This window comes from Morone saxatilis, unplaced genomic scaffold (assembly GCF_004916995.1).
Source record: "Morone saxatilis isolate NCDOM2014 unplaced genomic scaffold, NCSU_SB_2.0 Contig24, whole genome shotgun sequence".
Lineage (NCBI taxonomy): Eukaryota > Metazoa > Chordata > Actinopteri > Moronidae > Morone > Morone saxatilis.
In genome coordinates this window covers 13,307,736-13,321,403 of record NW_023339807.1, presented here as the reverse complement: position 1 = coordinate 13,321,403, position 13,668 = coordinate 13,307,736, and the positions used below count along the sequence as shown (strand labels likewise).

Genomic DNA, 13,668 nt, shown 5'->3' with positions numbered 1-13,668 from the left:
TTTTTTACTCCAGAAACATATGAAAATATAATTTAATGCACTTAACACATAACAATACATTCACTGTACACTATAGCAAAGACTTTTCTCCATACTGGCAGTACAATACTGTCACAATTCTTAATTGGACTGTAGTTTTTTAACACTAACATCCATGCAGTGAAGATGTTACCTAATGGCTCAATGGTGATAAATCCCCAATCCTGTGGCATTTTATGATCTGGGGTTCATTATTTCAAAGATTAAATGGTGTGGTACATATCCTCAACTGACATATCATTATGGCACAAAGTAGGAGCCACGTGTGTTTCTCTCACAGCCTGAAAACAGGACTGTGAGAACATAAATGTGCTGAATACATGGCGAATGTTGGCCCCTTTCTATCCATTACCAGGACAATCACAGTTTCATAAGACAGGGGAGTTGTTGAACAGCATATTGTCTGGACTGAGCTGTCTGCATTCAGATGAATTTATCTGAACTGTCAAAATGAAGCCATACAAAGATCTGTACTAATTGGAATGGTTTACAATTCAAGGCAACTACTGTACATACAGAAATCTCACAATACTGGAAACACTGGAGGTTTGGTATACATCTTCCCTGGGAGCAATGCAAACATCTGCTCTGAAGGCCTTTTGCCTCGTTTTGGTAGCTACTGTACATACACCAGAAACGAGATATTGGCGAAAAGAAATGCTGATTTGTTGGCAACTTGTTACAAAAAGTGCTTCAATCCCTCACTTTAAAATAGCAAGGAAAACTGATTTAATCTTCAGGAAAGTGACCAGGAACATTTGGAACAATGACACAGAGTTCCCATGATCCCACAGAACAGCATAAATACTGTCAGAACACTAGGGCAGGATTGTGGTGCTGAAATGCTTGCAAACGTCTCCTGAGATCATCCTTTGGTGCTCACACACAAGTGTTTGCAGTAAAACAGATGAAAAAGGGTATAGAATACTTGTGATATGAAAAGAAAAGTAACTAAGTCTATTAACTGATTATTAACATAAAATCTGATAGAGAATGAAACATGTACAAAACGTTTTCAGCCTTGTTTACCACACACATTCAGATTTTTTTTTCATTTGCATCTGTCACACTTTTTTGGCTCAAATTAGACGGAGGCAAGGTAACAGTGTCTCCTTTCTCTAAAAAAAACCCAATCCGAATTGTTCCTCTAGTTTCCTCTGATTTCACGCTGCCTTAAAAGCAGGATGCCCTACTGTACATGCAAGGCCACTCGTGACTTGGTGTGGCCATCATGCCCTCGTCATCACAAGCACCATATGTACAAATGAAAAAAAAATTAAGTCAGATAGATAAATGATATCTTAAATGTGCAAAATACAAAACTGTGAACTACATAAAGATTCAACATTCTGAATAAAAATTAAGGATGAATCATAATATCATGCAATCAAAAATAGTGTCATAACAAAGTGGGATAAGAGAGAGAGAGAGAGAGAGAGAGAGAAAGAGAAGGGGGTGGGGGTTTCAGGATGAGGTGAAAAGGGTGGAATGAGAAACAGCCATTGCTGGTGATGGAGATGTTCAGATGTTCAGGAAGTGGCCTGAAGAAGAGTGCTGGTCGCTCTCTCTCTCTCTACTGCTGCATCTTGCGGATGATTTCAGTAGAGATGGGTGGGTGGAAATTGATGGTGTGGTGGCGGAGACCCTGAGACGTTTTGTAACTCTTCCCACACCGGCACTTGAAGGGTTTGCGCACCCTTATCTGGGTTCGATGGCCGTTCTTGGCATGATACTTGATCCCGTTCACATTCTGTAATGAAGCAAAGAATATGACACTCAACCATATATCTTACATATATATATATATATTTGTCTATTTATATTAGGATATAAAGAGGAGGAGAGGAGAAATTTAATGTTATTAGAAATCTATCTTGTTCTGCCCCTAAACAAACTCCTGCTGCTGCCTCAGACTAAGTCATCGCCCGTAACCCTGTCATTCACGTCAGCAATGCAATTTTCTCAAGCTGCACATCATTTATCCCAACCACACACACCAGATGCGAATGGAAAATCCTGTAAAACTCCACATCACTGAAGTAGACTAGATGTATGCATCTATGTTGACATGCTGTAATGCTCAACTAAGAACTGATTTTCTATTGTCAACAGCAGGGAATCCATTTTGATGTTACATCCTCATTTCTGTGAGAAAATAAAATTTCACACTTTGTACAATGCATTATTTAAGTTGAGAGGGATGCTGAGTGAAACCTACCTTGTATCTCTTTTTACAGCCTGGCACAGGGCAAGCAAAAGGCTTCTCATCTCCTCCGTTCATGCACATAGAACTGAGGATGGACTCGGAGCTGATGGCGCTCTCTGTGGTCCACGACTCGTCACTGTCAGACTCCTCAAAGTCTACCTCCTCCTCATCACACTCGCTACCTGTGGGAGGGTGGAAGGCAGGAAGTCAAACAGTAATTAACTCAGGGCATCACTACCAGACATGCGATCATAGAAACTGTTCTCCAAGAAGCTCTGATTTATGCGCTCTTCATGACTAATCTCTGGCGATGAAATCTTGGCCTTTAAGCCTTCAGGCTGACAAGCATGGACTGTTCTCAACATGTGCTTTGGGGCAGTGTTCCCATAATCTCTGCTTCGTGTAACGGCACCATGTGTCTGGAAAGACTGAAATATGCCAATCGTGGGAAAGACAGTATGTAGTATTTGGGGTCAATGATCTGCAATTGTTTTGTCAATTAATTAAAGATCTGATGCCAGAAGACGAGCTGCAAAACCACAAGAGCTAAAAACAAGACAAAACACTAAAGACTGCATATTTGTACATGGGAAAACATTGCAAGAAAACTTTTTTACTGTAATGTAATGCACACTGTAACAATAAGACCAATCAGTTGGTCTATGAGAGCTGATTTTTCTCTGTAGCTTGAATGTAAGCTTTATCAAATATATCTCCTGAGATCTTCTGCTAATGACATGAATAGTGCCAAACTAATGGGCATGCATTGCAAAGCTGTTGAAAAGCAAAACAGGAATAGCAAACAGAGGTGCACAGCATATCAATCAACCAAGTAATAGAAAACATGCTGAAGTAACCAACAATTCAACATGTCATGTTTTCTACAATCAAAACTGAATTTTAATTGGCCATTAAAGCCATAACAACTCACAGTATATATTGAATCTACTAGTATTTGAAAAGTGAATAAAGGGGTAAAACTATGACGTACTCTCTGCCAGTGTCTTGACATCGATTTAATCTTTTCTATATTATCTTTTTTTAAGTAAGAAGACTAGAAGAACAGCCTCATTACTCTTTGTGATTCCTATTTGATCCCTGTAGAGGACATTGACTCTTTGCCTCATTGCCTGTCTTCATAATGTAGGAGGGTGAGAGCCCTATGTAAGCTGGCAGAGATTCAGATTTACTTCATGCTTGCCTTGAAAATAGACCTCCTGGTTGAATGGACTGGAGAGGTGATTCGTGTGAAGGATGGTTATGTACCTGTGGGTGTACTGCTGCGGAAAGAAGAGGAAGGTGTGATGGGTGGGGTGACCGGAGGGGTGAGGTTTCCACTGGTGTGGCGCGTCGGAGCGGAACTACCGCTGCGAGACAGACTGCCTGTCAGGGACAGAGACAACTTGGGCTGCACCTTCTTCTTCACGGCCTCGTGTTCTCGCCGTGCAGCATCTGTCATGAACCTGGCATCGTGGAATATTAGACGGGTCAGGGTTTGACATCTTTTTTTATGAAAAGAGGTGAATCTATTATTCGATGTACCGTGGGTGACTTGTTACTGTGGCACCGCCCTGATGTTTAAAAAGTTCTGCTATTGTAGTTTGCTATTGTAGAGCACATTAACAAAAAAATATCATTGGTCTCTATTGCCATCAAAAAAGACCAGAGCTTATGATGGATAGTAAAGTCTTTGGTAAATGTGTATCATATAAATGAAATGTTAACATAGACATTGTAAAAACAAAAGTGGAATTAACAAATTAAGCAATAACCACATCAAGATGTGTTGGTGAAGACAGGGAGACAGCGGCAGACCTTCTTCTACACTGGCTTTTTGCCATTAAAACCACTATTCAAGCACCATATCAAAGACAACTGGGATGAACCTAGGCCAATAAAAAAAAAAAACCAAACACTGAAGCAATTTATCTAAGCAATCCACCAGATGACATTCGCTGGTAGAAGCTCTTAAGAGCAAACGCTTCATAGGACACAGTAGTAATACTCACTGATGTAGAGGACTTCTGTAGATAAATCTTTATAGGCCCAAACCCAAACTAGTAACATCAATGTCATAATTATGTCAGATGTATTAAGAAGAAGAACTTATAATTGAGTGAATGCATAAATAAGGGACCATTCTGCAGTTTTCTTTCTCAGTAAAAGTTACATTTCTTTACCTGTTGATGTAGCTGAGGGCAACATATGTCGGCTGCTGCTGCTCCTGCTTCTCCAGAAGACGGGGGTCTGTGTCTGAGCAGGCGAGACAGGTAGAGAGAGAGAGAGAATTAGGCACATAATCAAAATCTAGTCATATAAGGCAATATTGAGACTAGCAGTGTGCTTGTTTTCTGTGGTGCAGTTTTCGGTTTCTCTCCCAAATTGGGATGGCCAGTTCCCCCTGTACTGCGGTCTTGGCTTCACTGAGAGCATAGTTTGTTTACACTATCTCCCCAGATCGAACCCCTCTCTAAATGAGCATCCCGACCAACCAGTTAGTTACTAGTGCAATGAAATGGATCCCTCAGTGGCTTCCCACCTGCAAACTCTCCCTATTGTTTTCAATCAAGTGCCCAGCCAAGCTGGAAGCAGCAGAATGAATGAATCCAGGTCTCTGTGGTGGTAGCCAAGTGGCTTTTCCTGGATCATAAGGAACACATCTGGACCCACTAGGGGCCATTATGCATCTGTTATTGTACATCTCTAAAAGAAAATGTGAAAAACAAATAGAACTTTGGCTGTTTGAATGTTGTTGAAGATGACAGATGTAAACTTGACTGAACTTTTGCTCTCTGCTGCCTTAAAAAACATACATCCGTGTGGCCCTGAGCAGTGCACTCACTGGCAAATGGTAGCAGACTGTGGTTGAACGGGGTGAGTCCCAGGTATGAATGTGAGGAGTTGTGCTGTCAGAGAGCATGCATGCTCAGCTGACTCAACGAATGAAGCCAAAAAAACGTTGTTAAAGTTATTTAGTGAAAATAATCAAAATGCAGGATATTGTGAAATGTGCAGTACAATTAGATTAAACATGATGTCATGTACCACTGTCTAGACTATAGTCACTGTTTAGTTAAGTGTTTCTGGACAAACTCCACAGTTATTAAGGTGATGCTAGTTTCTGGACTTATTGGACCTGTGTACACTTTTTTTCTATTAGTTGAAGTCATTGCCCTTTACTGCATGATTAGGCTACTTCCGTGTTAAATTGCAATAAACCATATTCTGACTCTTGCTTTTATTTAAAATGTACAAGAAGAACGTAACATCTCAAGTGCCCTCTCCTTTGAATTTCCATGGCACTTTTTGCTGCTTTGCAGACACCACATTGCTCATACATGACCACACTTGACACATACTGCGTTTTCCCATGCTGTGCTCCAGACATTCATCTTGCTCAGCGGTGCTAAATGTACAACAATAGCCAATCTCCACACCCTGAGGTGAAGTGGGCCTGACTTCAAACACTCACTTCCCACTGCCGTCCATGTGGGAGAAGAGAGATGCCCCATAAAACAACAGTGTCTACCACTTACCAGCTGAGCCTCCCTGTCTGCCTCTGACAGAGCTGTGAAAGGCTGCTACCCCCATGTGGTTAAAACTATTGCTTGTTTCCATCCACAACCTCATTTATGCACAACACTTACACCTAAGGCTATTTGTAACATTGCATTTTAAATACTACAACGCCGTAAAAGAATCTGTATGTTCAGCAAACAAAAAAAGGTCCAATCCTACAGGATATAATTGATGATTATGGCAATGACACAAAACACATGGAAATAGTGTAATTCAAGTTTTCCTGGTTAGAGGGGTAAAGCAACACCTTTCCGGAGCTGTAATAAAACCCTGAGTCATACTCAGTGATTACCTCCACAGCCTTTCACTCCTGTGTGTTTGTTTGTTTATCTGGATGTTAGAACCAAACACTTAAAAACAGATTTCTATTAAACTTCGGATGGACACAACGACCTTGTGCCAAAAAAGAACTGATTAGATTTAAGTGGTGATTTCGGATATATTTCACCATTAAATGATGATCTATTTCTCACTGTAATGGGGACAGGTGTGTCCATACTTTTTGACCACCAAATGAGATGCAATTGCATCAATGCATCAATTATCAATAACAGTACTGGCATTAAATGCCTGGTCATATTTAGTCTAGAAGTAAAGTTTTTGTGTTAAGAAGTTAGTTTATTTTGTTAAATATATAAAAAAGGATTTAATAGAAACCAAGGTAAATAAGGTATCCAAAAGTATTGTTTAGGTAATAGCTCCAATATTGGAGAACTTCAAATGCCCAGGCATAGCCAAGACTCACAGATTTGGAAATGTGTTGATGTGTTATGTATTCTTGTTAATTTCTGATCTGGTTAATCCGTCAAAATGATCTCTCGAAACTGTTTTAAGTTAATTTAACTTACTGATTAACTGAGTTAATCACAAATACATCTACTCATCTTCATCTGGAAGCCATAAGGAGAAATCTATACCAGTTGGAATGTAGACAAAAGCTTAAAGTGCAGACACAACCATCTAGGAAACACAGCACAGACTGCACTCTGTATTTTAACAGTATAACTACTGACTTAGTTCTGTCATGAAGGAGGTGAAACATGATGTTGACCAGTAAAACTCAACCCAAACCACATTTAAGTGTACACGAGGAAGCACACATTTTAGAGGTCTAACAGAAATCTAAGTCAACAAACCAATGTCAGCCTTACTGAAAAGTAGACAAGAGTGATGAAAGACACGGGGCATCATCCACTCAGTGGTCAAGCCGCTCGGTTGTCGATGAAATAGAGACAGAATTTTATGATACTGGCAGGTAGGCTCTACGAACAGCTTAAACCTCAGCGCCTAAGGCTCAGAAGGGCTCTCTCAAGGCCTCAGTCATAAGCAAGTGTTTCATTAACAGTGGATTTATCCCCAGTGAGAAGGACAGCACACCTCTCTTTACTCTCCAGCCAAAGTCATGGAAACAGAGTACGAAAGACACATTCATAACAGCACTATTCCCCTGCCAAAAGCCAGAGGCAGTGCAGAGACTATTCTTAGCGCTGTGTGTTGGTATGTGTGTGCGTGAGTGCAGAAGAAATCCCTCCTAAGATCCCTAATGAGCCTCAAGGAGTGGAATAGCAGCCTGCTCACGTAGCGCTCAAACAGCAGTGGATCAATCTGTTCCCACACACTGTAAATCACACACACCTCAGGTGGGGACTGGGGAGAGGGAGACCTGCAGGGGCCAGTCCCCCGCAGCCTCTGCTATTCTTTTGGGGCCACCAGCAGTCAAGGACTGGGATGAAGGCGCCTCAAGTAGAGATGGGAACCCCTCTAATCAAACTACACAGGTGGTCCACCTTGGTGGCCGACCGCTAAAAGCCTTCTGGGAAACAAAAAAAGAGCATTTATTCATCACTTGTTCCAGAGGCAAACAATCAGTTCCTTTAAGCCTCAGAGATTGTTTATGTACCAGTCAGGTGTCGGATAAAGAGGAAGTTGGGACAAGCTGAACAGCGAGGTATAATAAGGCTCTTCAATTTTAGATGTTCACCGAAATATATGCAAATGTACATTAGTTAAAAATATTATTTCCCATGCAAGGTTTCCACTTCCTGCAAACAGAGTTCTCTCTTTGCAAAGTGAAGAAAAAATTCAGGATAAAATATAAGAAAGCTGCAGATCAGAAAAAAATCCTTTAACTAATTAAAAAAACATTTATGGAACTACACCCAGTCTTAGAAATGCAAGTTCCCATCCAGTGTTTTAGATTAAGATTCTTTAAAATATGTTTCTGAATGTTTAAAAACCGTGTTATATTTCCCCTTAAAATAAATCAAAAACCAAAGTAATGGGCCCTATATATTTCTCATTTCAACAAACCTCCTTAGCCTTAATATGACCGTTCACACCAAACATACTTTGTGTTATGAAGCATTGCCTTTGCCCATTGTTGGTGTCTATATGTGAAGCCTGTGTATAGGAGCGTGTACGGGCTGAGTCAGTCGTTGCAGTGTATGAGTGCAGAAAACATGATGCAATAACATGTTCTCATTAGGGCCCCTATGACGGCCTGCAACAGGAAACCATGGGACGATCACACAACAAACCTTCCTAAGGCAACAGGGGAAGTGACGCCTGCTGCCCTCTCAAAATGCCCTCCACGACCCCCTCACTCACACACACACAGACACACACACATGCACACACCAGATGCACAGCTCCCTCTCTCATTTCCACCAGTGTCTGGCTCTCCCATCCACCCTCATGGCCAAATGCACTGTGGGGTAGAGCAGAGTGGTGAGCATTATGGTGACATGTTTATGGCGGCTCTGAGCAGCGGGGGACATTACCAGGAGTGGTGGCACAGGTAATTCATTATGATGTGACCTCTGAGGAGGAAATGAAATGGAGTCAAGCTCCATGTGTAAGCTGCCTTGCAGGTTACTGAAAAAAACGCAGGGAGGTTAAAATGATCTATTATAAATACGTTTAGCAGAGACAGCAACTTGAAACTACACACATGCACCAAGTCACACACACACACATCTCTACAAAGACTCGTCTGTACAAACACACAGGTAAATACACAAACACATTCATTTCTGTTCATTGCATACATATGGTACTGCATTAGGGCTATTATTTCATTAATTACTCTAGATTAATAGTTTAATGTATAAAATGTCCCAAAATGTTTTGTTTCTCAGAGCTCAAGATGACTTCAATTGCTTGTTTTGTCTGACTAGCAGTCCAAAACCCAAATGTATTCAGTTTACAATGATGTAAAACAGCAAATCGTTACAATGGAAGAGCTGGAGAATGAAAGAATGACTAAAATGATTAATCCATACAATAGAATAGTCAGTTAATCGAACACGGTTTCATCTTAAATATGCATTTTTTAACACTGTTTTTAGACTGATATCTAGTATTTACCATCTTTGAATTTGACTGTGTTCATGTTTAAATTACAGGTATTCAGTGTTCTCAAACCTACATTTTTGGAAAGCTGGAGAAGCCAAGTGACACGAACACTCTTGCTTGAACTGGGTGTGATATCAGCTCTCAGGACTTCAGGTCACATAATCTCAGGGTACAATTTCAGGAATATATTACTCCTTTAAATAAATAAATAAATGTCATTTATAAAACAGTACCTAAAAAAAAAACAATAAATGAAAGGAGGAACCCTCGCAGCATTTGACATTGGACGATAGTTTCATGAATTCAGGACAAATTTCAGCAATCATCATTTGTCCTACATCGAACTAAACGCCAATGTCGTGTAATCTCAACACGCGCTGTACATCATCTCCTATGAGGAATGCTTTATCGAGTACGGGAGCCCCTCGTGTCGCAGTCACCGCACAGGAACAGGAGCAGTGGTGTCGGGGGATGGGGAAATGTAATTAGGCCCACCAGGTGCACGGATCAGGGAACTAGTTACTGCTTCCCAAATTTATTACTTCCGCGCAGATTTTGGGGGTGCATACCAAAATGTACTAAATGAGCCTCCAGTGAGAGTTGGCAACAAACAGACCCATTGTTACCCGAGCCTGGACACTTGAGGCCATCAGTGTGCCAGGCCTCAGCAGTACACACACTCACAGGTCTAATAACATGGTCGCTATTTGCTTCTGGTCTACAGCGGCCTGGTCGCTCGGTGACAAAGTAAACATTTCAGTGGCTTAGTGCGTGCACTTTTTTCATGCCGCACAAGACTACCAGGCCACTGAGAAGATCTTTCAAGCTTAACATGACTTAGGCTCAGTGTTCAAACTTTCCTCTGTTCTTGCTCGTGTTTTCTAGGCCTCATTAGCATCTGCTCTCTTAAAGTTAGCTGAATTTGCTCACAAAGCTCTAAGTGGACCACCCAACACTCATATTATCAACTTGAATCTGCTGTCACAATGGTGGGCAAATAGTAGCAGCTCCGTTTTAAGTTTGTTTTATCATAATTGATGTAAGCTGTATTTAAAATGTATCTGTTATTTGCTTTATTTTGTTGTTTTATTGTATTCGTTTTAAAGGTTTTCCTGAGAAGCATAACCCACATTGCTGTATGTGTTCATTTGTATATTAGGATCGAAAGCTAATAACATGGAGCTTTAAATGAACAACCATGGCCACTGAAGACTTACTGTAATCATCTCTTTCAAGTACAATGTTTAATGGGTACAAAGCTACTCTGGAAGGACTATGATATTGTGTATAAGAAGTATATTTTAAATCATCAATTATCCATTTCAATATGCTTTCATTTACTGAGGTTTGGCCCTTTGAACTGGTTACTGCATACGTTGAGGAAAATACGTTTTGGCCCATACTATCCACCATACACTTTTACTGTACAGAACAGGCATCTTAAGAAAAGCCCCCTCACCAACAGCAGAGCAGCGCCACCTCTTGTTCACAAACCCGATCAGCAGGCCGGCTGGGGAAAACGGGGACAAGAATGTGTGCTTGTTTTCCAGGCGCCTAATTATAAAGGAGAATGTGCTTTAAGCAGCAGGCCACCAGATGAGGAGGAAGACAGGCCAAATCAAGCACTCTCTCTGTAATTATGCTTCACAGGCACTTGGCACAACGCGCAAGATTTCGCACTTCTCAGAGTGGGCACAGGCCAGCGGACAAAGGAGGGGAGCAGCAAGGTTTTTCCACTCTGAGCCAACTAATTGCCTCATTATTCCCCAATAAGTCATTTGGAAGCATTTTTTTCTAAGGCTAACACCTCGGACACATGCATAGCACACAATCAGAGGGCAGAGGATATTAAAGCCAGTCAAGCAACAAACAAGAACAACAGAGACAGCTGTGCCTTGTCAGCTTCAATAATAAAAGTCTGAAATATTAGATTGCGAAACAGATGTAGGATCTAAAAGAGTGTCAAATTGTGAGTTAGAGAATTGACTTGATCCTGATTAAACTTGAATGGTAAAAATGCTTCATGCAACAAACTAAATAAATGTGTAGTTTTTGACTAAAAACATTTGTAAATGTACTTTTATGCACTTGTATTTGTATTGTTTTATGTATTTAACAACCCTAAACTGAAGCTCTCATATAAACTGAATAGCATGCTTTATTTTATATATCACTGTAGTAAACAAAAAACTAACTTTTTACCTGTACACAGAGGTGACTTAGACAAATATAGAGTCCTTTGTGAGAACTTCTCTCTTCTTAAAAACAACTGCAATACTACAAAACTACATTAACTTTCACATAACTATAGGGATTTTTCTATAAAGTAAAAATGACATTACTTCATGAAACAAAAAAGTTAATGATGCACTAATTAAACAGTCACTGTCCGGGATTGGCCATCAATTGTCACACAAATTACTCAAACAGAAGAAGTTCAATTTTTCCATTCCGAAAAATGTATCATAAAGTCGCTAATAAATAGAGACAAATCTCCATCTCCAGCTTCAGGTAGTTCTTGTTATTGTCTTCCCCCACATGAGCTAGAGGTGGCGCTGTTGATTGTGGTGAGACTGATGGCAGTGTCGAGCATGCTGGTGGTGTATGCATCACATTCAAAAGCAACACAGACTCTAATGAACTTCTTCATACGTGTATGCAATACTTTATTCCAGCCAGACACAAGTCTGTCTTTAAAGTTACTTCTTACTTTTCCAGATGTTCAGATTCAGGATGGAATTTATGACGTCAACTGTTTTTTAAACAATAAAAGATAATTGATTACACAAGTTGTTTTCAGCATGTGTTATATAGCCATTACATGGATTAGTGATCAATATCAACATCATATGTCTTTATAATGAGGCAACTGCATTTCTAAATTTCACTATGTTGACAATTGGTGGAATCCCCTTAATAGTTCTAATGATTATAATTACTTAGTATGTCACAAGTGTGAGAATATGAGATACTATTTGATTTTATCTAATTGTGAAATGGTTAATAATATATAAAGCTATAAAAAAAAAGAGAAATATATTCACCAATGAAAAAGGTGTTCTGTCCACAACTGGCCAAAAACTGTCAGCTAATTAATATCAGAGCAATAACAACATTGATTAAAACAGGTGATTTAGGCAGATACATGTATATATATGTATGAACTACATCATTATTAGAGAAACCCAGCGGTTGTTAAAGTGATACATGAAACAGACAGTAACTCGGTTTGTGTCGTCAGGCGGATTGAAACCAGCTGATGATCGATCAGTGTCTCCATCGTCATTGGCTCGCGCTGACTGCACGTTAACTCACGACGCGTCCGAGGCAGCTCTGCGCGCGGGCCTCGCGCTGTAATAATGTTGCACGAGCGACCCGACAAGAGCTAAAGAAAGTGTCTCGCTCCCCGTCGGCGCTTCAGTGCGGCTCTGCGGGTGTCGCAGCCAGCTGTCTAATCGGGGGGGGTTCAAGGTTGATACACTATTGCAGGCGGTGAACAAGGAACCGTAATATCCACACACAGACATCAACAACCGCCACACCTAGCAACAGGGTTGTCAGGACGCAGGAAGTAACTCGCTAGCTCGCTAACTTAGCCACTCCTGCTAGCTGCAAACCTCGGCCATTGCTAGCTGCGGCGCTCGTTACTTATCGGCTCTTACCGATGTGGCTATCCTCGATGTGCACGATGAGCTCGGCCAGAGAGTCGAAGTGAAGTCCGCAGCCCCCGAACCTGCAAGCGTTGGAGAAGAAAGAAGCAGCGGCGATGCCTGTCATGGTCGCTGCTGCATTGGAAATGAGGGCAGGCAGGCAGCAGCGAGCAGCGGAGGAACAGCAGGCGGACAGCGGTGGGAACAGCTGGAGCGGCAGGGGCGGTGCGGCGACTTCACCGAGCTGCGTCAAAGCAGCTGGAGAGCGACAGCGAGAGCGGAAGTGTGGTGTGTTGGCTTTCATTAGAAAAGCATAAATAGTTTTTTTTGTTTTTTTTAAAGAAATGTGTATCTAAGCAGCACAATTTATATTAGTATTCTGAATGTATATAACGAGATTAATATGTATCTTAAAGTTGCAACCAACACGGAAATATATTTTTCTGCTACCAGTAACGATAAATATCGTTTAAGGAAGTCTTTTAGGACTATTGTGGCCACTAGCCTGAAATCCCAATCCATAATTATAATGAATGGAGCTCAGTACCAGTGCACAGCATGCGAAGCAGTCACCAGCAAATACCTTTACATACAGGCCTGTAAGACTTTGTTTGAGTAATTCAATTATCACAGGTGGAATAAATCAATTATCACAGGTGGCTCTAATCAACTTATCAATTCAAATAGTGATTAGTCAACGAATCAACTGACCTTTTCATCGCTAACTAAATATCTCAGCATCCACGTTGTTTAGCTGCAATCATTTAAATTATGAAATACCTATATATATATATATATATATATATATATATAATATCTTGTTTCAATGTACAGTTTTAA

At 40.7% G+C, this 13,668-nt stretch overlaps 1 protein-coding gene across 1 annotated transcript; it reads right to left on the bottom strand.

Moving 5' to 3' along the window:
• Nucleotides 1–233: 233 nt before the first annotated feature.
• jazf1b (JAZF zinc finger 1b) lies at nucleotides 234–13,055 on the bottom strand. The gene is made up of 5 exons (XM_035671605.1): nucleotides 12,841–13,055; nucleotides 4,426–4,498; nucleotides 3,512–3,708; nucleotides 2,258–2,427; nucleotides 234–1,789 (listed from the first exon to the last, which is right to left on the bottom strand). Exons 1-5 carry the CDS (start codon nucleotides 12,953–12,955, stop codon nucleotides 1,613–1,615), a joined length of 732 nt encoding a protein of 243 aa, XP_035527498.1. The 5' UTR covers nucleotides 12,956–13,055; the 3' UTR covers nucleotides 234–1,612.
• Between the last annotated feature and the right edge of the window lie 613 nt (nucleotides 13,056–13,668).